This window comes from Mytilus galloprovincialis, chromosome 7 (assembly GCF_965363235.1).
Source record: "Mytilus galloprovincialis chromosome 7, xbMytGall1.hap1.1, whole genome shotgun sequence".
NCBI lineage: Eukaryota > Metazoa > Mollusca > Bivalvia > Mytilida > Mytilidae > Mytilus > Mytilus galloprovincialis.
In genome coordinates, this window is record NC_134844.1 from 23659511 (window position 1) to 23686077 (window position 26567).

The 26567-nt window shown below is 32.3% G+C and overlaps 1 protein-coding gene across 1 annotated transcript; it reads right to left on the reverse strand.

The window, feature by feature from the left end:
- Positions 1-4055: 4055 nt before the first annotated feature.
- On the reverse strand, positions 4056-19142 carry LOC143082594 (L-fucose dehydrogenase-like). Its single transcript, XM_076258340.1, has 9 exons — positions 19002-19142; positions 17769-17807; positions 16950-17047; positions 12033-12099; positions 11073-11164; positions 10460-10564; positions 6243-6310; positions 5458-5554; positions 4056-4228 (listed from the first exon to the last, which is right to left on the reverse strand). The coding sequence occupies exons 1-9, from the start codon at positions 19087-19089 to the stop codon at positions 4076-4078; spliced, it is 807 nt and encodes a 268-aa protein (XP_076114455.1). The 5' UTR covers positions 19090-19142; the 3' UTR covers positions 4056-4075.
- Positions 19143-26567: the final 7425 nt, after the last annotated feature.

Here is a 26567-nt window from a genome sequence, read left to right on the forward strand (position 1 = left end):
AGTCATTTTTAAGTAGCAATAAACAAAAAAACTTATTCAATTGGACATGCTTTGATTCTATATATGCCCTTGAATTTTTACTAGATAACATTTTTGTTCGCTTTGGGAATTCCGTATATCGTCAGATTATCGGAATTCCAATGGGGACTAACTGTGCACCACTCATTGCGGCCCTGTTTTTGTATTGCTATGAGTTACAATGTATGACAAAAATAAGCAAAGACCCATCGAAACAACATCTGAGAAACAAATTTAATAATACTTTTAGATATTTGGATGATATTTTGGCTCTCAATAATGACGACTTCAGTATGTATATTAATGAAATTTATCCTGTTGAACTTACTTTAAATAAAGCTAATACTAACAATGACGACTGTCCTTTCCTCGATCTTGATATCTATATCACTAACGGAAAGCTGAATACTAAAATTTATGATAAAAGAGATGATTTTTCATTTCCTATCGTTAATTATCCATTTTTAGATGGTGACGTTCCCTTGTCACCATCTTACGGTATTTATATATCTCAACTTGTACGATTCGCTCGTGTGTGAAACAATGTTTTAGATTTTAACGAGAGAAATGTATGTATTACTGAAAAATTATTACACCAGGGTTTTCGATATCAGAAACTAGTCAAAATATTTACTAAATTTTATCATCGGTATAAGGACATCATTCGTAAATATAGCTCAACATGCAGACTTCTAATACGTTCAGGTATTTCACATCCAATTTTTTATGGAAATAATCTTTATAAAGCACAAAGGTGTCAGTATTCACCTCAAAAACTAACAAAACCTTTGAACAGACTTATTAAGAAGGGATATAGTTACGATACTGTTGTCAGGTCATTAAAGATTGCATATTTTGGCGTTAATATTGACTCACTTATAAGGGCTTTGCATCGGAACTAAACACATTTATTCAAAAACCAGTTGTTGGCATGACACGGGTTATGTTCCTCTCATATATGTTATGATGGTATGATACTAAAGCCCTAACGGGAAGGATTGTGCCTGATGTTCATATGATGAAATCATAATCTTTCAGTCAGTTTAATTGAAGTCTGGAGCTGGCATGTCAGTTAACTGCTAGTAGTCTGTTGTTATTTATGTATTATTGTCATTTTGTTTATTTTCTTTGGTAACATCTTCTGACATCAGACTCCGACATCTCTTGGACTGAATTTTAATGTGTGTATTGTTATGCGTTTACTTTTCTACATTGGCTAGAGGTATGGGGGGAGGGTTGAGATCTCACAAACATGTTTAACCCCGCCGCATTTTTGCGCCTGTCCCAAGTCAGGAGCCTCTGGCCTTTGTTAGTCTTGTATTATTTTAATTTTAGGTTCTTGTGTACAATTTGGAAATTAGTATGGCGTTCATTATCACTGAACTAGTATATATTTGTTTAGGGGCCAGCTGAAGGACGCCTCGGGTGCGGGAATTTCTCGCTACATTGAAGACCTGTTGGTGACCTTCTGCTGTTGTTTTTTTTTCTATGGTTGGGTTGTTATCTCTTTGGCACATTCCCCATTTCCATTCTCAATTTTACATTCACCTGACAGTACACGCTTCAAAAGTCACACACAACAAGTATAGTCAATGCAAGGTAAACTAGAAATTTAATTAGATTAAAACACAATTGATATGGTGTATATTTGTTTTTTAAGTCACAAATCGGGTTAGTAAACTAAAATATAATGGAATTTGATAAAAGAAACTGCAGCACAACTATTTATAGGGAGAATTTAACAGTTTTTGCTGATTTTTACGGATGTTATCCAATAAGGAATTTAACGTAGATGATATATCGAAATAATCTATTGTAAACTCATGCCAAAGAGTATAAGCAATTTAAATATTATGGATCTTGTTTAATGATGTTGTTGGCTTGTATCGTACATGTATTGACATGTTGATGGATCGATCTTTATGTTTTGATCTCAATTCACGCATGAGGAAACTGTGAAATTATAGAGTTTGATCTTTGAAGCAGTTTTCTAATATGCCCGCTCATATATTTTATGGAGTATTCTAGTTGATTTAATTCGGCAGCTATTCCATAGAGGTTAGCCAGGTTAGAAAGAAAATAAATAAACAAATCTACAATGACTACACATATATGTCTTACATAACTCTTATTTAACGTCAAGTTTTGTAAATGTTATATCTAGATTTAGGTCATTTTTTAGTAGCAATAAACAAAAAAACTATGTTAATTGGACATGCTTTGATACTATATATGCCCTTGAATTTTTACTAGATAACATTTTTGTTCGCTTTGGGGATTCCGTATATCGTCAGATTATCGGAATTCCAATGGGGACTAACTGTGCACCACTTATTGCGGACCTGTTTTTGTATTGTTATGAGTTACAATTTATGACAAAAATAAGCAAAGACCCATCGAAACAACATCTGATAAACAAATTTAATAATACTTTTAGATATTTGGATGATATTTTGGCTCTCAATAATGACGACTTCAGTATGTATATTAATGAAATTTATCCTGTTGAACTTACTTTAAATAAAGCTAATACTAACAATGACCACTGCCCTTTTCTAGATCTTGATATCTATATCACTAATGGAAAGCTGAATACTAAAATTTATGATAAAAGGGATGATTTTTCATTTCCTATCGTTAATTATCCGTTTTTAGATGGTGACGTTCCCTTGTCACCATCTTACGGTGTTTATATATCTCAACTTGTACGATTCGCTCGTGTATGTAACAATGTTTTAGATTTTAACGAGAGAAATGTATGTATTACTGAAAAATTATTACACCAGGGTTTTCGATATCACAAACTAGTCAAAATATTTACTAAATTCTATCATCGGTATAAAGACATTATTCGTAAATATAGCTCAACATGCAGACTTCTAATACGTTCAGGTATTTCACATCCAATTTTTTATGGAAATAATCTTTATAAAGCACAAAGGTGTCAGTATTCACCTCAAAAACTAACAAAACCTTTGAACAGACTTATTAAGAAGGGATATAGTTACGATACTGTTGTCAGGTCATTAAAGATTGCATATTTTGGCGTTAATATTGACTCACTTATAAGGGCTTTGCATCGGAACTAAACACATTTATTCAAAAACCAGTTGTTGGCATGACACGGGTTATGTTCCTCTCATATATGTTATGATGGTATGATACTAAAGCCCTAACGGGAAGGATTGTGCCTGATGTTCATATGATGAAATCATAATCTTTCAGTCAGTTTAATTGAAGTCTGGAGCTGGCATGTCAGTTAACTGCTAGTAGTCTGTTGTTATTTATGTATTATTGTCATTTTGTTTATTTTCTTTGGTAACATCTTCTGACATCAGACTCCGACATCTCTTGGACTGAATTTTAATGTGTGTATTGTTATGCGTTTACTTTTCTACATTGGCTAGAGGTATGGGGGAGGGTTGAGATCTCACAAACATGTTTAACCCCGCCGCATTTTTGCGCCTGTCCCAAGTCAGGAGCCTCTGGCCTTTGTTAGTCTTGTATTATTTTAATTTTAGTTTCTTGTGTACAATTTGGAAATTAGTATGGCGTTCATTATCACTGGACTAGTATATATTTGTTTAGGGGCCAGCTGAAGAACGCCTCCGGGTGCGGGAATTTCTCGCTTTATTGAAGACCTGTTGGTGACCCTCTGCTGTTGTTTTTTATTTGGGCGGGTTGTTGTCTCTTTGACACATTCCCCATTTCCATTCTCAATTTTAGTCATGACATACAGACTTCAGTTCATAATCTTAAATAAAGTCATTGGCATTCCTCTTGAAATTGTTTGTTTTTTGTTTTGTGTTTTTATTATAAAATTTATCGTGTTTGGTAGTTGTTGCTACATTTGTCAAATTTTAAGCTGGCTAGTATACAAAACATTCAAAATATAAGGATCAAACAACATGTAATTGTATATCAAAGGTTAAGATATGGTATTGATGCCCATTTGGTTATACCGAAAGATTTCAATTCTTGGGTATTATACAATTACAAGTAGCATTTCAGTAAATAACAGTAAAATAAAACAAAAATTGTTTTAAACTATATTTAATTACTTTGTAACTATGCGCATATTCTTATTGGCGTAATTAAGCCCAGATCCTCCGCACACTTGTATTTCTTCTCCTGTGCAAAATGTAGCGTCGGCGGCAAGGTATAAACATGTTAATGCTACTTCCTCAGGTTCTCCCATTCGTCCTAATACCTACAGTGAAAATGAAATGTGATTAAGACATCTGTTTTAAAATATTCATCTTATTTTTTATGTATTCACACTGATATATCTTGGAATTTAAATTCAATGTTCAATGTAATAGACTTATTAAGAAGGGATATAGTTACGATACTGTTGTCAGGTCATTAAAGATTGCATATTTTGGCGTTAATATTGATTCACTTATAGGGTCTTTGCATCGGAACTAAACACATTTATTCAAAAACCAGTCGTTGGCATGACATGGGTTATGTTCTTCTTATATATGTTATGATGGTATGATACTAAACCCCTAACGGGAAGGATTGTGCCTGATGTTCATATGATGTAATCATAATCTTTTAGTCAATTTAATTCAGGTCTGGAGCTGGCATGTCAGCTAACTGCTAGTAGTCTGTTGTTATTTATGTATTATTGTCATTTTGTTTATTTTCTTTGGTTACATCTTCTGACATCAGACTCGGACTTCTCTTGAACTGAATTTTAATGTGCGTATTGTTATGGGTTTACTTTTCTACATTGGCTAGAGGTATAGGGGGAGGGTAGAGATCTCACACACATGTTTAACCCCGCTGCATTTTTGCGCCTGTCCCAAGTCAGGAGCCTCTGGCCTTTGTTTGTCTTGTATTATTTTAATTTTAGGTTCTTGTGTACAATTTGGAAATTAGTATGGCGTTCATTATCACTGAACTAGTATATATTTGTTTAGGGGCCAACTGAAGAACGCCTCCGGTGCGGGAATTTCTCGCTACATTGAAGACCTGTTGGTGACCTTCTGCTGTTGTTTAATTCTATGGTCGGGTTGTTGTCTCTTTGGCACATTCCCCATTTCCATTCTCAATTTTAGGTGTGTTTCGACAAGTTATATTTGGGCAAAAAAAAACAAAAATAACAGACATAACAGGTAAACTTGTAAACCAAAAATGGGGCAGGACAGTTTACATTGCAGGGAATTGATTCATTTGGAACCCATCCATGCAAAAACTTTAAATGATCAAAATGTCTTTTGTTTTCTATGTTGCGTTTTGTGTACTGTTGTGTTTCATCATATTGGGTTTTGCCATGGCATTGTCCGTTACTGTTCGATTTGTGAGTTTGAAAATCACTGTGGTAACTTTTGTTTCTCTTTTTCCGTGAATTTATCGTACTAACCAATACACATGGGTGAAAATAATAACATCATTTTTCATTTATATCTCTGTAAGGAAAACAACACATACTGAGTGATTTTCGAGTTCTTGCATTCTTGCCTTTGGGTCCGAACTTTGATTTACAACTTCAACTAGTAATGGTGTTCTTGTAGGACCAGGAGAAACTCTGTTCAAATAAATAACAAAATATACTATAACGAAATTATGTATTAACTAAGTGTCTATACGATTTTCTAGCTGGAGATATTGTTATGCCTCCACCGTAACCAACGGGTGCATAAAGTGTCACTGTTGTGTTCTCCGTCCATCCGTCCAATTTTTGTTTCTGCACTGTTAAACTCAAATTTGTCTCATCCAAATATTTTTCAACTGATACATAATGTTCAGAACATTACGCACAGAGACAGTTGAAATTTAGATTGATAGTCATTTACCGTTCTAGAGTTATATAAAAAAAGAAGATGTGGTATGATTGCCAATGAGACAACTATCCACAAAAGACCAAAACGACACAGACATTAACAACTATAGGTCACCGTACGGCCTTCAACAATGAGCAAAGCCCATACCGCATAGTCAGCTATAAAAGGCCCCGATAAGACAATGTAAACAATTCAAACGAGAAAACTAACGGCCTTATTTATGTAAAAAAAAAAAAAAAAAAAAAAAAAAAAAAAATGAACGAACGAACGAACGAACGAACGAACGAACGAAAAACGTTACACATAAACAACCGACAACCACTGAATTACAGGCTCCTGACTTGGGACAGGCACATACATAAATAATGTGGCGGGGTTAAACATGTTAGCGGGATCCCAACCCTGCCCTTTTAACTTTTTGAAATAACTCACGCATTAACTCTAACGTTGTACATAGCTTCATCTATAGCAAGTGCTCTTGTCATTGCACTCACTGCACCCTTAAATAGAAATATTGAAATTTGTAGCATATATTATATCATGTAATAATTTAATTTTGGTTGTAACGCGTCTTCTGATTGGCTGACGTTATTTTGTTATGAGCCCATAGACATAATTTAGTCATGTGACCGTGACGTCATCAACGTTTTTTCATGGTTTTCTACGGTTTAAAATGGAATTTAGAATTAAATTATAAGAAATGACTGTAATATTTTTTCTGTCTATTTGAAATAACATAAACAATGTGGTGCACACTGTTAAATAACACGCTACGCACGTTATTCAGTGTGCACCACATTTTTTATCTATTTCTTCATAGACAGAAAAAATATTACAGTCATTCCTTAAATAATAAAATTTTCATATGATATATTTCGAACCTATTCTTTTTGAATGGTGTGAATGTACAACGATTTTCAGCACTGCCCAAACTTTAAATTTTTAAATTTTGTTGTCAGTGGTATATATCATGTATATGTATATGATGTATATCAATATATATTGCCCGCGTCACACTGTCCCGATTTTTATATACGATGGACACCCGAATGCGAAAATTGTAAGTTCGTACAAAGTTGGTCCCGATCTCGTTAAAATACCAAAAAGTGACCGAAGCAAGTACGATGAATAACGAAGTCTATACGATGGTGCCGAAATTATATACGATAGCAAAGGTGGACATACGAAGGTTAACCGAAGACGGGTATTTAAGCTTCATATCTCAGCCGAAGCCAACACGATGGATCACGAAGGCTACACGATGGATTACGAAGGCTACACTATGGATTACGATGGTGGCGCGATGGCCATACGATGTCTAAAAGACGTCGTGTACAGCTTACGATGCATTTAAATGATATGCCGTAAGTTGCGTGTAGATAAAATTGTTATGGACACTCTAGAACCAAAATGGTCAAAACTTGGTATGGTGTTACTCGTTAAGAATATCTTAAGCGCTATTGACTTTAAAGTTCAAAGGTCAAGGTCACAGTGGCAGTTGTAATACAAGACAATATCACCCTTGTTGACACTCTAAAACCAATATGCTTCAAAAGATTTTAACCACATTTGGTATATTGTTCCTCCTTGTAATGATCTGACATTTTTTACGTTCAAGGCCAAAGGTCAAGGTCATGCAGATGGACTTGTTTTTTCTCCTTGAAATAGCATAATACACAGGAAATTGGTTCCTCATTTTTTTACCTGCTGGTTCTAAAGACAATATTAAGGGTATTTCCAGTTACTGAATGTTTTGGTTGATTTCTAAAAAAAATAGTTTATGTATCAAATATGCATATTCAATTTACTGTTTTCTGCATGTGTCATATACAAATATAGTGTCCATATTTGTCCCCAATATGTTACATACGAGGGGATGCCACGCTCGGAATTGCCTTGTTTGAACTGTAAAATGTGTTCACTAGTCTGAATAATCACCCATAATTATGCCCATGTTTACTGATCTATCTTAAAGGTAAGGTAATGGGTTCGTTGATCCCTTTTATTCAAAAAGAGCTCTTTCCAGGAGAATATCATAATAATATAGACAAAAGGAAGGATGTGGGGAAAGCAACAAATGCGGCAAAATATGACATATAGAAAACAAAATGGTTATGGAGTAAACATTCGTGTGACAACAACTCAGACGATACATAAAAAATCAGAATAATGAAGAAAAAGTTGGTTTCCCTATATACGTGTACCTGCAGTGTTGGTGTACGAGGCGCGTTTATGATTTTCATTATGTTACTTGATATGAAAAATTGACAAAAAATAATATTTTACTTGTAAAAGTAAATCCGGAGCCTGTAATAGCTGCTCTTCTTGTTCCATTTGAATTAATAGAAACAACGCTGTCGCCTTTCTTGTTCTCATAGAATCATATGATATGAGCTCCATGTTTTGTGAACGTCTTTCTTAACTGTCGTATTAGACTGACCAGTGCATATCGCGCATGGCACTTTAAATGTATTTTAGCGCGAAAATTAACTTACATTTAGCTGGATTTATTGCCGTCGTAGTTCCATCTTGTCGCCTTCGTACTTTTATTCGATGGTAACACGACGGGATTACGGGGTCTTCACGAGTCGTGTTGCCATCGTAAAACCTTCGGGTAGCTTCGTGATTCATTCGTGTAGACATCGTAATGCCAAAACTGCCCGATGGAAACGATGGAAACATGAATGCAATACGATGTTCAAAGATGCATTCCCGGTGACATTACGATGGTGAGGATGGTGATACGAACTCAATACGAACCCTCAACATCGGACGCACCTTCGGGGATTTTTTAACATGTTAAAAAATTTAGAACCCTTCCCGAAGTTGTCCCCGAAGGTTAGAAAAATTGGCCGATGGTTCTACGATGGTTAAAGATGGCACTACGAATAGCCCGATCTGGATACGATCAGTCCCGATTTTGAAAATTTCCATAATCGTGTTGCCATCGGCGTAAAAATCGGGACAGTGTGACGCGGGCATAATGATTAATGTTATTCTTACAGAATTGAAGCTGAGCAAGTCCGGATGTTTGCGAGTTGAAGTGTGTATACTAAAGGATTGTGTTTAGAATCCAATATTTAAGTGAAATAAATAACCATAGCATTACTTGTAATTCCTACAAGTCTTTATAAAATACAAATTATGACCAGTAAAAACAAAAATCAAAACTTACAAAACTTTATCTTCAGCATAGTAGTCATGTAAACTTGTTGTTCAATGGTTGTTATTTGTTGATGTGGTTCATTACACTTTTCGTTTCTCTTCTAATATATTAGACTATTGGTTTTCGTGTTTGAATTGTATTACACTAGTTATTTTTGGGGTCCTTATTAGCTTGCTGTTCGATGGAGCCAAGGATCCGTGTTGAAGACCGTACTTTGATCTATAATTGTTAACTTTTTACCCATTGTAACTTTGATGGAGAATTGTCCCATTGTCACTCATACCACATCTTTATAATTCTATATAGTCGTGACTTCAGGAAAATTGTATGAATACATGTATAAGTTTGAATGCAATGTTGCTAACCAGTGAAATAAATAAGAATACCTGAGCATTGCAATTGGCACTTTGCTAAGTCGTAAAAATCTACATCCTGGCACTTGTTACAATTGTACATGAATGTAGGTGTCTGGTATTTATTGTGCATATGTTTTATATTTTACGAGTAAATATTTCTACCTAGTCTGTTCTAACGGCTAAGGCACAGTTCCCTGACTGTTTAGTTCAGGTAACACGTAGGTGCCACTTGTGGGGTAGGATCTGACAACCCTTCCGGAACACTTGATATCCCTCAAGATTTTGGTTGGGTTCGTGTTGCTTAGTCTTTAGTTTTCTATGGTGTGTCTTGTTTCCTATTATTTTTCTGTTTGTCTTTTTTTGCTTGCCATGACGATGTCAAATTATTTTCGATCTATGAGTTTGGCTGTCCCTCTGGTATCTTTCACCCCTCTTTTAATTACTAGTAGTTAGTTTTAAGGATTGTTATATCAGTTTTTATTTATATTTTTTGGTTAAACGGTGATACGTTTTCAGTTTATTTTCGTTTTATGGATTTGCTTTCGCCCCTCTTTGCATTATTCAAATGTGAATGCTGTAGGTAGTAAGTTTGATAAAGAAAAGGCGAAAAATAACAAATAATGATTACTGTCAACTTCCTAATCTTGAAAAGTAATATAAACGAGAAAAGAGAGAGGGATATTCAAACTCATAAGTCAAAAACAAACTGACAATGCAATGTCAAAAAGAAAAGAAAAGAAAAACATTACACAGGAAAACTATAAAGACAACGCAACACGAACTTCACCCAAAAACTATATAATTACTCTACCACTACAGATGTATCTCACAAAGGAAATGTTTCGTGAGATCTTGCAGAGAATGTTTAGGATGTTGTGGATATTATATTCCCAACAGTTTTATGGCTTTCTAAATTTGTGTTCTAGAATTCACCTGATGTAGTTTTTTACAAACACACGAGTATTTAAATAGGCTTCGTACATAAATATGTGATCCATCTGTATTGTGTTCTTTTTTTTTGTGGATTTTTTCATTGATAATTGTTTTGTGATCTTTTTCAACAATACGTAATATTTAAACATAGTTTCATCAATATCACATTAAAACATAAATGATGTGTAATTTACCTTTGTTGCTGCATATGTAAAGGCAAATTTTTCAGAATGTTGCCCGGACATACTAGCCATGTTTATTATATTTCCTTCAGTTTTTCTCAGATACGGCAACGCATACTTGAATAGATTAGAAGAAAACGATATTAATTAAAAAAATTAATGAAGTATAAATATAGACAATAATAATTACCACATCTGCTTATATCTAAACATATTCTTTTAGGACGTACAAATGAGGATTTACTGTATCATGATCGCTGATCATACAATTAATTACCTTTATTAGACCTAGGTATGGCATCAAAATATAAAACTGGAGCGTATACACATCGTTGTAGATTCTCAACATCAAACACATGTGATGTGTGAACTTTCTCTACCAAACAGAAGGCAAGATAAACAGAACCAGACATAATTGTAGCATATTATATATACAATGCTATAATGCTTCAACAGAAATTCATCTTTGAAAATGACAAGAAGCTTAAATGGCTTTATAAGGTTGTCATAATGGATTATATAGGAATATTCGTTTAAGTATACAATGCAAAAAACAATAGATACATGCTACCGAAGTTAGTAAAACTAAACGTTCATGTATTCATAGATAGTATTTCCTTTTTACCTTTGAAGCTCGAAAATAACCGAGTACATTTAAATCGAACAACTTCCTGAAGTCATCAGACGTAAAATCATCTATTGGTTTGAATGCTGGATCTACAATCAAATAATGATAATGAATTTTCCATTGACTGAAATTAATTACCCTTTTTTCGACATTTGATGGAATTATGCATAGTTAGAGATTCGCCTAAAATCTTGAGGTTACTTTCACAAAAGATTTAAAGACTAAAGTTAATCGTTATGCCTCTTTCACACGTACGTTTAAATCGAATTGAATGCGAACCGAATTCACTAATCTTTTTTTACACGCTCTTCTTTTTGAATTTGTCAATGAATCAAATTCGAATTGGCCAATTCACATTAGAAATGCGTTTTCGTTGATACGAATTTCTTAATTCGCATTAATTCGAATTAAATTGTGGAATGGACACTTTCTAAATTGTAATTCGAATTAAATTATGATTAATCAATTGATTACTTGACTTAATTTCTGATAAATTAATGGATAATTCGAATCAAATACTAACATCTTCGGACAGTAAAGCGAATTTAACGCGCATTGCAATTCGTATTAGAACTTACGTTCGGATGTAAAACCTTTCGATTGCGAATTAAACTAAATCGAACTGCATGTGAACGCTGCATTAATATACTGAATTATTCACGACTTACGATTGGTTGCTATCAGCTGTTATCTGCTCTTAAATCGGGTTGTTGTCTCTTTGACATATTTCCCATTGCCATTCTCAATTTTATATTTTATGAAATATAAGTTTAGAAACTCTCAAGCAATTATCTTTCTGTCTTGCTGTTGAACAGCTATTCTATGGTAGTAAATCGTATCTATCCGTTTTTTCATGACACATAGAACACACTGTATTTGCAATCAAAAGCATAAAAAAATAGGGTAAATAAAAAAAAAGACAGAAATAGGGAGTAGTAGTGGTTGTAAATTACTTACGGGTGCCTGCATTATTTATCAGACAATCGATCTTGCCGTACCTTTTCACTGTTTGTTCTACAAGATTCTGTAAAAATAATTGTTATATGCGTCAAGTTTACCTCTCATGTCTGTATAGGAAGTTAGTATATCAATGTTCAGATTGTTAACATTGAAGGGACATATGCTATATACGAGATGTTAAATTTTTTTTTCGATATTGTCAAAATCAGCTAAACAAAACATCGCTAATGAAGTATTCACTTGCAAGTGAATAGTTCGACCTCATTAAATCCGTATTCATCTTAGTACATTCAATTTATCTCCTTAGTTAAAATCGGATTATGCATGAATTAGACGTGCTCGGTTAATTATGAAAAGGCAAAGAATGTCAACATTGAAAGTGAAACAATGGTAAACAATTTGATTGACTGATCAATCCACAAAAACTTACTCTTATAACATAAACACGATGATAAACATATATTAGAAACCTGCAATTCGAAATCAAACTGACCAAGAAAAATCCAATTGCATGAGTTTGCTATATGGGTCATTATGAAAAAAACATGCAAAACTATGTTATTTGGTCTTTTAAAGTCAAAAGACATGAAAATATATGAAAATGTATCAAAATAACAATTGCAATTGTTATATATGAATGTTTTGTGATACACTATACACAGTTTACAGTATGACATGTTATAAAAACATCCTTAATTTTTTCTGAAACTCTTTGATATAGCCAGAATCACCTGTTATGTTTTACTATAAATCCCTTCAGACCTGAAATAGGACTTTTATTCATATCATTTGTTGTTAGGATTTATCACTTTTTATTGCATTTTGATACATACAAACATTTTTTTAATGATTTGGGAGGTGTATGTTGGTTTTATAATAAAAAATTTCCCCAAAAGGAAAAGTCTCATATTTTAAGTCAATGGTGTAACCAAAAGACAAATTGTCCGAATAGGGTAAGAGTTATCTTTCTTAAGACTTCAGCATTTACAATAGTTTCCCCCTTAGCAATGTTACCTGTAAGCATGTTATGCAAAAGAAAACAAACATTTATTTTGAAAATTAAGTAAAAAAATATTAAAAGTAAGTAAAATCTCTATCGTAATTGAAAAGTCTCCATGTTGGACCCTTATAAAAAAAAAATTTGAATTAATTCCTGAACTTTGAATTATGAAATATTGATGGTAGAAACATGCACCAGGAACACCACATAAAATAGGGGAATGGAGCACTTATTTTGTAACTAAATCTTAAAATACACATGAAAATCAATGGTTTTACTGTCAATGGTGATACCATTTTAATAAAATAACACCATTGACCAGCTTAGTAACACCACCGAATATATTATTAAATGACAATCAGCATTTTTTTGTGTTTCTTTCATGTTTAACAAGCGAACTTGACATATTATTTATGAAAAACAATACTTATTTAACATTATTTTAACAATATCGTGTATTACATATACAAAGTTTTCAAAAACTGGTGTATACTGGTAACTCCAATGACACTATTTAGGAACACTTCTGACATTTTTAGTTATTGATATAATGTTATAGAATTTGAGATTTCTTAGCCTAAGAATTATTGTTTCTTCTTTTTCTTTTGCTCGGTGGTCTCTGTTTTGTGTTCAGTACTTATTAAAAGTTAAATTTGAAATGTGTTGTCAATGGTGATACTTTTGTGTCATTGGAGTTACTGGAGATTCAGTGGTGTTACTATATAAAAATGCGATATTTGTATATTTTTATTCATAAATGAAAGTGTTTTTATGTCGCATACGAAGGAATAGGCATATTATTATCATCTATACTATTAGACACTCTCTATTTAATAAACTATGTGACCGCCGTGGATAGTAAACTTGAAAATGATATCAGATAGAAAATACACCTTTATTCCTAGTACATGTAGGGAAAACGGTACTATTACATTTTCCCAGCATTAGGTTGGCCTTTTGGGGCTGCTTCATTTGTTCTAGGGCGGGCTATGCCCGGTTCGCCCTATCACGTGACCGGGTTAAATATGGCTGAAAATAAAACGAGTGGAACCGGCTGATTTAAAGATGGCGACAGAATTTCAAGTTTATACTGTTTTGCTTTCTAAGCTAGGGAATATAAAAAATGAACCTGTTAACAATATGAATATATATTTTTAAAATGCAATCTTTTTTTCTTAGGCCTTATTCATCATAAAAACGTTTTTCCGACATAAATTTTATAAACTTGAAAATAAAATATAGCATGGCAATTTATTATCGTCATAGTTGACCAATGCAGTATCATATAATATAGTCTGATTGAAAAAAATTAAATCTTCACCTTTCAAATTCCGACAATTTATCTAAAATTACGCTTCCCGCCATACTTTTATGACCGGCTGATTGCTTGCCGGTGAGTGAAGACCGGCGAGGGCGGCTTATGCCTATTTGTGCCGGCGGCTGATTTTACAGCAAATGAAGCGACTGTGCCTATACCGGAAGCGTCGACCGGGCTAACCCGGGTTAAGCCGCTGTGGCAAATGAAGTACTACCTTTATGTACCCAAGACAGGTGAAGGAAGTCAACTTAGGAGCGCCGTGATTGGATGTAAAGGTACAATATATTTTTTTATTTATCTATGAATAACTGCAGTGTTTATATTTACAATATAAATTTTAAAACCTATTGAAATATTTTCTCGAGAATTATTCGAAAAGGCTTTCAAAATTTTATAAATTTGCTGCAAAATGACGGTGGGCATGGATAACATAAACAAGCTCCGTTGGAAATTGGTCATGATACTATTTGGCTTCAATTTTTAAAATAGAGTAATAAAGTAATAACACCACACATAACTGTTTTATCCAGGTTTTTATTATTAAAAAGTGGTAAAATTAGAAAATGTTAGTATTGTCGCCTATGGCAGAATAAATAGTACCGTTTTCCCTGTATGTTTAAGCTGAGACTACTATAACACATATATGTGTTATAGTAGTCTCAGGTTTAAGGTATACAGAAAAACGCAAACCGGAAGTATAACCTGACTTAAAGATTCGTCCAATGACGGACACTATATCCGGACACCTTCTGGTGTCATACCACCAATTACTCCCTCAAATTTAGAACGTATGTGAAAGTAGGCCTACTCGGACAAAAAAAAGTGCATTTGATGTCATTGTTCACCTACACTAACTAACAAATTTGCAGAAATGAAAGTTTTGTTGAAAGAAAAATATATTAAGACCATTTTGAGCCAAAATTTACCTGTCTATGAGTTTGCATTAAAAATTGAGAATTAATGCGCTCCATAGTATACTAATTTAAGATTTCCAGAAAACCAGGGGTTATTTTTAGTGGTACCTCCTTTCGGAAGCTCTCTGCTTTCTTATATGATTTTGAATGTATGTTGAAAATTGGCATGCAGAAAGGTGACACCTGTACAATTCAGGATATACCTAGTTTCTATGAAGTTAAACTTAAGGTAAAATATTTAGAAAGCTGTGAAAATTGCAAAATTTGGTTGAACAGATAGGGACTTTTAATTGGTGGTATGACACCTTCTTTTGTCGTTTTCTCCCAAAATAACTCAATCTAAATATTCATATAAATGGATGACAAATGCGACTATGCACTGTACATATAGGACACAGAGGCATGATGATTAATTTATTGTGGAAAGAAGAGAAGCGACACACAAAATGAAGTCTTCTCGTTTAATAGTATAGATAGATAGATGAGCGCTAAAATTATTTATGTGTTATTCAAACTATTAGAAAAAATAAAAGAAATGGGAATTTCGGGGGGAAAAGGAGGAGCCGGGCTAGAAAAACAATTGCCTGTCCCAAAGTACCTATAACTTTTGATACCTTTTCTAGAATTCTCAAATCTTTTACAAAAAATCATTGATTATAAAATAAGAAGATGTGGTATGATTACCAGTGTGACAGCTCTCCATAAAAGTCCAATATGACACAGAAATTAACAACTACAGGTTACTGTAAGGTCGTCAACAATGAGCAAAGCCCATACCGCATAGTTAGCTGTAAAAGGCCCCGAAATGACAATGTAAAACAATTCAAACGAGAAAACTAACGGCCTTATTTATGTGCAAAAAAATGAACGAAAAACAAATATGTAACACATAATAAAACGACAACCACTGAATTACAGGCTACTGACTTGAATGTTCATAATATACTAAATGTAAGTTCATATTGATATTAATAGAAAACAAAAAAATGGGAATTTTGGAAATCAGTAAAGCAAGAGGGATAAAAAAAACATTTTTGTGTCCCTGAGTACCTATGACTTTTGATACTATTCCTAAAATCCTCCCGTCATTAAATCTTTTACAAAATTCTTCCTATAACAGTTTACATACTTTCAACCACGCTCTGAATGCCCGCGATTTCGCGGATGTGTTCTAGTTTAATCTTATACATTATACATATATTCAGTTTTAAGTTTTTTTTAGTATTTACAACAGCCTTAATTAGGACAGCCAACTGTTTTACGACAATGTATGCTGAAATTTATGTTTAAATAGAGTGTATAGCTATTGGAGTAGTAATTTAAACCTTAACAACAAATTGGAACAGTTGTTTGATGTTAAACAATAATATTTAGTACCTAAATGTATGTTTTAAATTTGTAACACCATTGACACGAGGATGACCTAAAATTGTTAAAATTGAAGGAACTCTGATAAATATCATCGAGCCCATACATTATGAATTGTTTAATTTAGACATTTTATTTATATTTTTTGTATTTTTTTTTTTAGCTTAATAGATGAAAGATCAACAATGACAGAAATTTACGTTTCATAGACGCTTATCTAAATGTCTCCCTTATTGCACATGACAACATACACAAATCTAGCTTACTGCATGTCTTCCTCTCTACACATGTATAATTGCTGAAATGTATCTTACCTTAACGTCTTCTTCACTACACATGTCAGCATACACAAATGTAGCTTCTCCTTTTTCGCTTTCACATAATTCTTTTTCAGCAGCTTGACCTTGATTTTCTATATAAAAATTACTATTTCATAATATGCACGTACGATTGCCTTAAAAGTGAGATCAGCAGTTGTGTTCATTTTAGAAACTCTTTCTTTAAGCTAAAATGTTCAAATTAAGATCAACCGAATGACTAAAGAAAAACTAAAGATGTACAACTGTATTTTTTGAACATCCATTAATACGATAAATCATGTAACACATTAAGCATTGATGTCGTGCATACAATCGTCTGTGTTCAGTGAAATAACAGGACATATTTATCAAATATGGCCCTTTAGAGTGATTTGAAATACATTATTAATTAGAAAAAGAGGAAGCAAATGTTGCGTCGTAAATTTAGGGCTACAAGACTGAACGTTGTTTCAAATATCATCTTTGAATTCATAAAATTGTGAATTGAATTTTGAATTTTGAAAAACAGGGATTGAGAGCAAGAAAAAATGAATGGAAAGTTGTTTTCGTTAGCAAAGTGTAAGTTAATGTGTAGTATTTTTGAATTTTGTTAAGTGTCACCGTTTTTTTCTCTCCATATTTTAAGATGTCTTAGAATTCATTAATTCATTTATCTATCCAAATTGAAAAATCCAAATATGACTGCCAATGTGACAATATGAAAGTAAATAATACAAATCTATGAAATAATTGAGTAAAGCGCACAAAAAAGAAACACTTAAAGCAACGAATTATAAACCGGTTTTGTCACCGTTTTATCGATATATAACTTACCATCGTTTGAACAAAATACAACTTTTGCACCATTACGTACTACAAGGCAAATAAAAAAAAATAATTAAATATCACGAATGTGAATCCTTAAAATTAATCAGATGTATCTATATATTTTATCCTTTTTCTCCTTGTTAGGCATCGAAAAGGAGAAACTTTTATGCATAATTACGCTAGTCTAAACAGTACCACATTTGCATGCATAAACAGTGCATTTTTATTCATTCTACAATGTTCCTGACGATTAATGATCTTGTCTGTCGCCTACAAGAAGGTCAACTGTACACTGAAATTCAAGTTGAACGCTTAGTTCAATTTAGCCATGCTAGTGTTTCAGGGGTAACACTGGGCATGATTATTCACCACTTCTAGGAGGTGGATTGGGTCAATGGAAGAAACACTGCCAAATTGTCATGAAGGGAAAAAACCTCGTTGAACTGAGACAAAACATACATGAACGTGGAATAAGCCTTATTGTATTAAACCTTATTAATTCTTTATGTTTATACGCTGAAAGACCCGCTATAAAGACTCAAATCCCTTTCATATAGTTCATTTTAAACAGAGTGATTTAATTGTTCTATAAAATACTTGCTCAAATTGTTGTTTAATTTGTTTAACGGAAATGTTTTTATTAGTTCTGTCTCGCTTTTTGTTATAAAACTTAAAAATTCTCGTATTGTTGTCTGTTGATTTCTACCACGGTCCACTATACTTGCTGTAATTTATTTTTTTTAGCGGAAAAACATTGATAGTCAAGACAATGAATACTTAATTTAATTTCATGTTTTTATTAGTTTTGTCTCGCTTTTTGAAGTAACATTTTTTTTATTTTTCATATTGTTGCCTGTCTATTTCTACCACGGTCCACTATACCTTGTATTCCATTGGCAACTAAATATCCCAGTCTTCGTCTGACCTCTTTACTGATTCTACTAATTTTAAATTATTGTTAAGTGTCTTATCTAAATATGTATCAAATATTTCCATATGTTTCGGTAATTGTTTCGATATACCTTAATGATAGGTATAGCCAATCATTACAGCAGTTATCTGTATGTTAGCAAGTTAAAGGTTTGGTTGTCTTGCATGCTTTATATTTATGTTTGCTCAAGCATTTTAATTAAGATTGACATCTGCCAAAAAAAAAATTAGTAAGCGTTCATAGTTCAAGTTATACTAGAGAAACAATTTGAACCTATATTGAATTAAGATATAAAAAATGTAATTTACCAAACACTTGTAAACATCCCTTCCCGATGCCACTAGAACCACCAGTAATTATTGTAACCTTGTCTTTATAACGCAACCCTTCCGCCATTTCCGATGTTTATAAATCTTATCTATTATCAGTCTATAGTTAGGTAATCAAAATTATATAATATTAATGTATATATGGTATCAGCAAAGTTTATCAAACTGGGTTCAAGTGTGTACTGAAGCGATTTAACCTAGTCTCGTGTTAGTGTTAGAAGGCTACTGAACAAAACACTTTCATGCAAATACACCGTGCAACACTACACACATATTACAATCAAAATACAGTGTACTTCTCCTATTTTGGTGAATCTCTAGCAAAAAACAACCCCATAGTTTCAAAATCTAGTTTGGTCTTTAACACATACTTAAATCTTATGCTTTAATTCTGAAATATGTCTTATTTCCTCAGATTAATTATATTGCTCTATTGATGGTTACATTTGGTCGCGTTTTTTTTTTTTTTTTTTTTTTTTGTTGCATTTCAGAGTTTCTGTTACTTCGTTGTTTTTTCTTGTAGTTGATGTGTTTCCCTCGGTTTTAGTTTGTTACCCGTATTTGTTTTCTCTCAATCGATTTATGACTTTTGAACAGCGCTATACTACTGCAGTTATTTGCATGAAGTACCCGTATATTGTCAGCGGACTCTCAAAATGTCCGCTATATCAGGTGGATTAGTTTCATTATACCGTATTTTTTTCTATGAATACGTGTACGAAAATGATATGTGTACACTCCAGACAACAACAAGACAACTCATTTTCAATCTATGAATTTGACTGTCCCTCTGGAATTTTTTTTGCCCCTCTTTTTTTAAGTACCAGGCCCTGAATCTAATGGTAACTAATCAAAATTTAAGGCATCAGTATGGCAAGCCGTTTTACTATTTATTCGAATTTCAAGATATCTCCTATAATATGATAGGAAATATTTCTCAGTCATGTCCTGTGTTTGAATTTGTTTGTTAGCTTTTTGGTCATGAATGTTTGTCTCTAATATTTAATTAACTGTGCATTTGTATTCAGATATCGCAGATCAAATTTTATCGTATGTTTTTCTTTGTTGTGATGTTATGCTATTGTTTCAGAAAAAGGGAGAAGGTTTGGATCCATTAAAACGTTTAATCCCGCTGCAAATGTTTGCACCTGTCCTAAGTCAGGAATCTGATGTACAGTAGTTGTCGTTTGTTTATGTAATATATACGTGTTTCTCGTTTCTCGTTTTGTTTATATAGATTAGACCGTTGGTTTTCCCGTTTGAATGGTTTTACACTAGTAATTTTGGGGCCCTTTATAGCTTGTTGTTCGGTGTGAGCCAAGGCTCCGTGTTGAAGGCCGTACTTTAACCTATAATGGTTTACTTTTTAAATTGTTATTTGTATGGAGAGTTGTCTCATTGGCACTCACACCACATCTTCCTACATCTACTTATAAGTTATATGAGATATCTTATAAACAACTTTTATATAAGATATCTTATATAATATATAAGATATTATAAGATAGCTTATATAGTTTATAAGATATCTTAAATAGTTTATAAGATATCTTTTATAGTTTCTAAGATATTTCATATAGTTTATAAGATATCTTATATAGTTGATGAGATATCTTATAAAGACAATTATATAAGATATCTGATAAATTATATGAGATATCTTATAAATTATATGAGATATCTTATAAACGATATGAGATATCTTATTAACTATATAAGATATCTTATTAACTATATAAGATATCTTATAAACTATATAAGAAATCTTATAAACTATATAAGATATCTTATAAAGTTTATGAGATATCTTGAAGTAAGATTAAATAGCAAAACAGCTTGCCATACATCTGGTTAGATGATGTATTAGCGTCAGCAAACATGCTTGTTAGACCCCGTCACATTTTGGTGTGTCTATCCATATTCAGGAGCATGTAATTTAGTTGTTGTCGAGTGTAGCTATATATTATATTTATTTTTTTTCATCTTTTTTTTTTTTTACATTTATCAGGTCATTGGGTTTTTCTAATTTGAATTGTTTTACATATGTCATTTTGGGACTATTCATAGCTTACTTAAGGTTTTGCTCTTTGTCGAAAGCCGTAAGATAGCCTATAGCGATTGTCTCCTGTTATAAAAACATCACCCGTAATGTAAATCCACAGTCGGTAAAAATGTCATAATCGGAGAATGTTCAAGTTAGACAACTTTTTTAGTATCTAAAGATCTAAGTCTGCTTGAATATGTCGCTAATGTTAAAATGTAGATCGTATTTGTCAACCAATATTGGTGACGGACTAAAGATCTAAGTCTGCTTAAACATGTCACTGATGTTAAAATGTAGATTGTATTTGTCAACTAATATTGTTGACGGACTAAAGATCTAAGTCTGCTTAAACATGTCGCTGATGTTAAAACGTAGATCGTATTTGTTAACCAATATTCGTGACGGTGACCGTAAAATTTATGAAGTGTTTGTATCAATCGTTGACAGTGTCTTCTCAATCTTTGTCTGTTTAATATCAATAATAACGGTAGAACATGTCATAACGGACAAAACTGAAATAGATTATCATGAATACTTGAAGAGGTAGAAAGCTGTAAACTGTTTTTTTTTACGAAAGCAGTTATCATACGCTCATACATCAGATGCACAACTTCACAGAAGGTTATAGCATATTTATATATCCAACTGTTTTACCCTTCGTCAATACAATAACTTCATAAACATGATCAAGCAAATTTGGCAGGTAAATAATATTTCGTTTATTCAAAGGCTGACATCAAATTACATTTCCCTTTCAGTATAAACTTTTGAGGTTAACGGTAAATATTGTTTTGTTTGTTATTAAACAATCACATTTTAGAGTACCTTAAATCTATTACTTAGTCTGATTTAATTCAATCAAGAATTCTTGAAACCAAAATTAGTTGAGGTAAAGACGCATGCCTTAACTGCCTTAGTAAAGGGTAGCTGCTTATAAGGAATCCATTAAATCATGAGTATCAAAACTCATACGGACACCATCACGAGTTGGATGACCATTATGGAATATCGGGTTATCAGGTATGTTTCCAATTGATAGAAAGTTCTAATCTCAGCAATATATTACCTTAGCCGTATTTGGCACATTTTTTTTTAAATTTTGGGTCCTCAATGCTCTTCAAATTTGTACTTGTTTGGCTTTACAACTATTTTGATCTGAGCGTCACTGGTGAGTCTTATGTATTAAATTATAATACTGGTACCTTTGATAACTGATTAAACGATAAACCCATCTATTATTTTTCGAATTAGAATTAATACCGGGTTTATAATTACAAGCCCACAAGTGGTGTTTTTTGTACTATCGTTTGTCATTTGGTCGTTTTTCGTTTTTACCCATAGCTTTATCAGTTTTTTTTTACTTGGTTTGAATACCCCTTCAATTTGATATTACAGCTAATTTTCCTAAAGCATATAGAGCAAGACTTTAGTTAGCTTGCTTGCTTTGTTTTTATATTGTACAATCATTAGGATAACACCCAATTGAATTCAAATATTATATAAACAGGTTAAACTATGTTTATATTTATTGTTTAAAGATGTCAGTCTTATTTACAAAGCTTGTATAAACAATTATACAAACAAAGCAAGCAAGCCAACCAAAGTTTTGATTTACATGCAGTAGTAAATTAGCTGTAATAGCATAATTTTATGTACGATTATTTGCATAGGCAATCGTAATTATTTAGGTACCTTGTTAGATATTTTTTTCGTGAAACAGAGTACATTTGTAAAAATAATTTTCTGTTTGATTGATGCAACTGTAGCGTTTTTGTTTTTTTATCAGCAGGCTTTGTATTATTATTTTTTTAAGGTTATTTGTTGTGTCATCTACATATGGTAACAAGGTAGATTACACATGGTACTTTCAGTAATATCACTATGACGTCGTAAAAAAGTTTGAATTGTCCTATTGGATTGCACCTTACAATGCAATTTAACACACATATTTTAGTTAAAATAAGTTATATGCAAAACACTTTAAAACAAGAATGTGTCCATTATACACAAATGTCCCAATCACACTATAATTTTCTATGTTCAGTGGACCGTGACATAGGGGTCAAAACTCTTAATTGGCATTAACATTAGAAAGATCATGTCATAGGGAACATGTGTACTAAACTAAGTTTCAAGTTGATATGACTTCAACAAAAAACTTTAACCTAAAGCGGGTCAATCGGACGGACAAACAGACGAACAGATGAACGGACAAACGGACGCATAGACCAGAAAACATAATGTCCATAAATGGGGCATAGTAAAAACACTTTACATAAATTAACAGAGGACATCCTGTTTTGCTATATCGTTTTATACAACTTTGATAATACAAGGTACAAGCTTTAAAACAAAATTTACCGTCAGCACTTTCAATACATGATAAAAACGGAATCAACTCGAGTTTGCCTCAACTTTGATATGCCTTATCAAAAGTTTCGTGCATTCAGTTACATATACTGGCATACCAAATTTAATATAAAACGTATTTGGTATTCAAGAGCTTGCAACTGATACTCAGACGTCTATCAAAATAAACATTTATCTTGTTGATAAATATTTCGTATCAACTTCAGAAATAATGTCATTAAGATTATAATTACATTAGATGTATGTTTCATTATAATATGTTATTCTGATTGGCTAACTGCACATCACGTGTTATTCCGTAAGCAGTTGCATTGCTCAATACAACTTTTCATTCATGATAACACGTGCTCCAACAATAAAGTGCACAGGTGAATTAAATAATAAAATATATAAAATTCGTGTTTTCATGATCATAGCTAAAAAATGTAATTATAAGTATTGAATGCTTCTTTTTGTAACTTTATAGGGTTGTAAAAGCGTTGAACGTGCGTACATTTTTAGAATGAAGCGCTTCCGCGCTTCATACAAAATGTACTTCGGTCAACGCTTTTACACCCCAATAAATTTACAAAAAGAAGCATTCAATTCTTAAATAACACAATGTTGACAGCTGTACCACAATTTTTAACATATTAACCTACTACTGTATGTTTGTTTTGCTCACACAATTTTATCAATATAGTGGACTTGTATGCGGCTGTCGTAGAAGTGAGAGGTTTAAGCAACAAATGTAGCTATTAAAACAGGTCTAATCCACTATCTTCTATATAATGAATGTCTATAACAAGTCAAGAATATGACAGTTGTTTTTCCATTCTTTTGAAGTATTTTGTCATTCTATGATCAACTAGTTATCGATACCACGATTAATAGTTTGGACGTTAGACGAGCATTTTACGGGGCGCCGAATGGGACTCTTGTGGTTTTGTACTCAAAATTCAATTTTGTACGGACAAAAGTGACTTTTGTTCAACAAAAATAAGTTCAGTTTAACAAAATTTGTATCATACTACAAATTTAAAATTTTGTCATACAAAATTATCTATCAGCGGACAAAAGTCACTTTTGTCATGACAAAATTCATTTTTGTTACACAGACTTGAATTTTGTTACCTAATTTGAAAATTGGGCGACAAAAGTAAATTTTGTATTCAAATTAGTTTCGTTTGGTTTCTGTGAACTAATTTGCATACAAAATCGACTTTTGTTACACAAAATTGACAAAAATGAATTTTGTCTCAACAAAATTGACAAAATTGAATTTTGTCTCAACAAAATTGACAAAATTGACTTTTGTCTCAACAAAATTGACAAAATTGACTTTTGTCTCAACAAAATTGACAAAATTGACTTTTGTCTCAACAAAATTGACAAAATTGACTTTTGTGAGACAAAATTGACTTTTGTCTCAACAAAATTGACAAAATTGACTTTTGTCTCAACAAAATTGACAAAATTGAATTTTGTCTCAACAAAATTGACAAAATTGAATTTTGTCTCAACAAAATTGATTTTTGTCTCACGAAAGTCAATTTTGTCACATAAAAGTCAATTTTGTTGTTACAAAATTGAATTTTGTCGTCACAAAAATGAATTTTGTCGTCACAAAATTGACTTTTGTCTCAACAAAATTGACAAAATTGAATTTCGTCTCAACAAAATTGATTTTTGTCTCACGAAAGTCAATTTTGTCACATAAAAGTCAATTTTGTTGTTACAAAATTGAATTTTGTCGTCACAAAAATGAATTTTGTCGTCACAAAATTGACTTTTGTCTCAACAAAATTGACAAAATTGACTTTTGTCTCAACAAAATTAACAAAATTGACTTTTGTCTCAACAAAATTAACAAAATTGACTTTTGTCTCAACAAAATTGATTTTTGTTTCAACAAAATTGACAGAATTGACTTTTGTCTCAACAAAATTAACAAAATTGACAAAATTGAATTTTGTCTCACAAAATTGAATCTTACCTCACACAATTGACTTTTGTGATTTAATTTCCATATCAGGTAACAAAAGTCAATTTTGTATGCAAATATGTTTATATTTGCATACCTTTTAGACAAAATTGACTTTTGTCATGACAAATATGAATTTTGTCTACAAAAATGAATTTTGTCATGACAAAAATGAATTTTGTCTACACAAATGAATTTTGTCATCACAAAATTGAAGTTCTCACAAAACAAGTCTGTAGCACATGACAAAAATGATTTTGTTATGACAGAATTGAATTTTGTACAAAACCACAAGAGTCCCATTCGGCGCCCCGTACATTTCGTATACAAACGTTTCAACAGTTTCATAAATGACGCCCGAATATCTATTTTAAAAAGTCCAAATAAAGTACGAAGCTGTAGAGCATTGATAACCTAAAGTTCCGAAAGGGTTTGTCAAAAACAGCTAGGGTAAGTTATTCCTGAGGTAAAAAAAATCCTTAGTATTTCGAAACGTTTTATAAACAGTAATTTCTGATCAACATCGTATCAATACTATTTCAGATCAACACTGAGGGGCTTTACTACAGAGCTGGTTATATCATCGGAGAGAAACCTCCACCTGCAGTTGCATCGATCCATTGGTTTAAAAAACTAAAAAATCTTCGATACAAGGATTTAATTAAACATTTGTGGTATTGTACTTTATGTTACTAAAAAAACTATGAGATTATAACGACTAAAAATGTTCATTCAATCATTCGATTCTATCTCATTTCACTTAAAGGTTATATGAGTTTATTAAAAAGATCAAAATTCATGTTACTTAATCAATCAACAATAACGACGTATCTGCTTAAAACTGTCAACCCTCTTTTAAAACTGTAACCTTCAACTTTTTACACGGGTTGTAAATAAATTAATAATAGAATCACAACAACCTCTACATGCTCTTTAAAACATTAGAAATAGGTAGTCGTATAATTTTCCAATCCTTTCAACTATTAAAAATGTTTAAGTTGATGTGATGAAAGAAACAAATATTATAAGTAGTGTAAGTATTGTTTACCACAAGCTTATATCTTTTCTGGTGAATTATATCACGAATTTATTCCTTCAGGAACAAATCCTTGGAATATGTATACATATAACATATTATTACTAACAATGCAGAAAAAAACGACATATC

Coding starts and splice junctions, on each gene's coding strand:
- LOC143082594 (XM_076258340.1), bottom strand. CDS start 19,089: ATGGCGGAAGGGTTGCGTTATAAAGACAAGGTTACAATAATTACTGGT. Junction 17,808..19,001: donor GGGATGTTTACAAGTGTTTG/GTAAATTACATT, acceptor TTTGCCTTGTAG/TACGTAATGGTGCAAAAGTT. Junction 6,311..10,459: donor TTACATATGCAGCAACAAAG/GTAAATTACACA, acceptor TTTCTATTTAAG/GGTGCAGTGAGTGCAATGAC.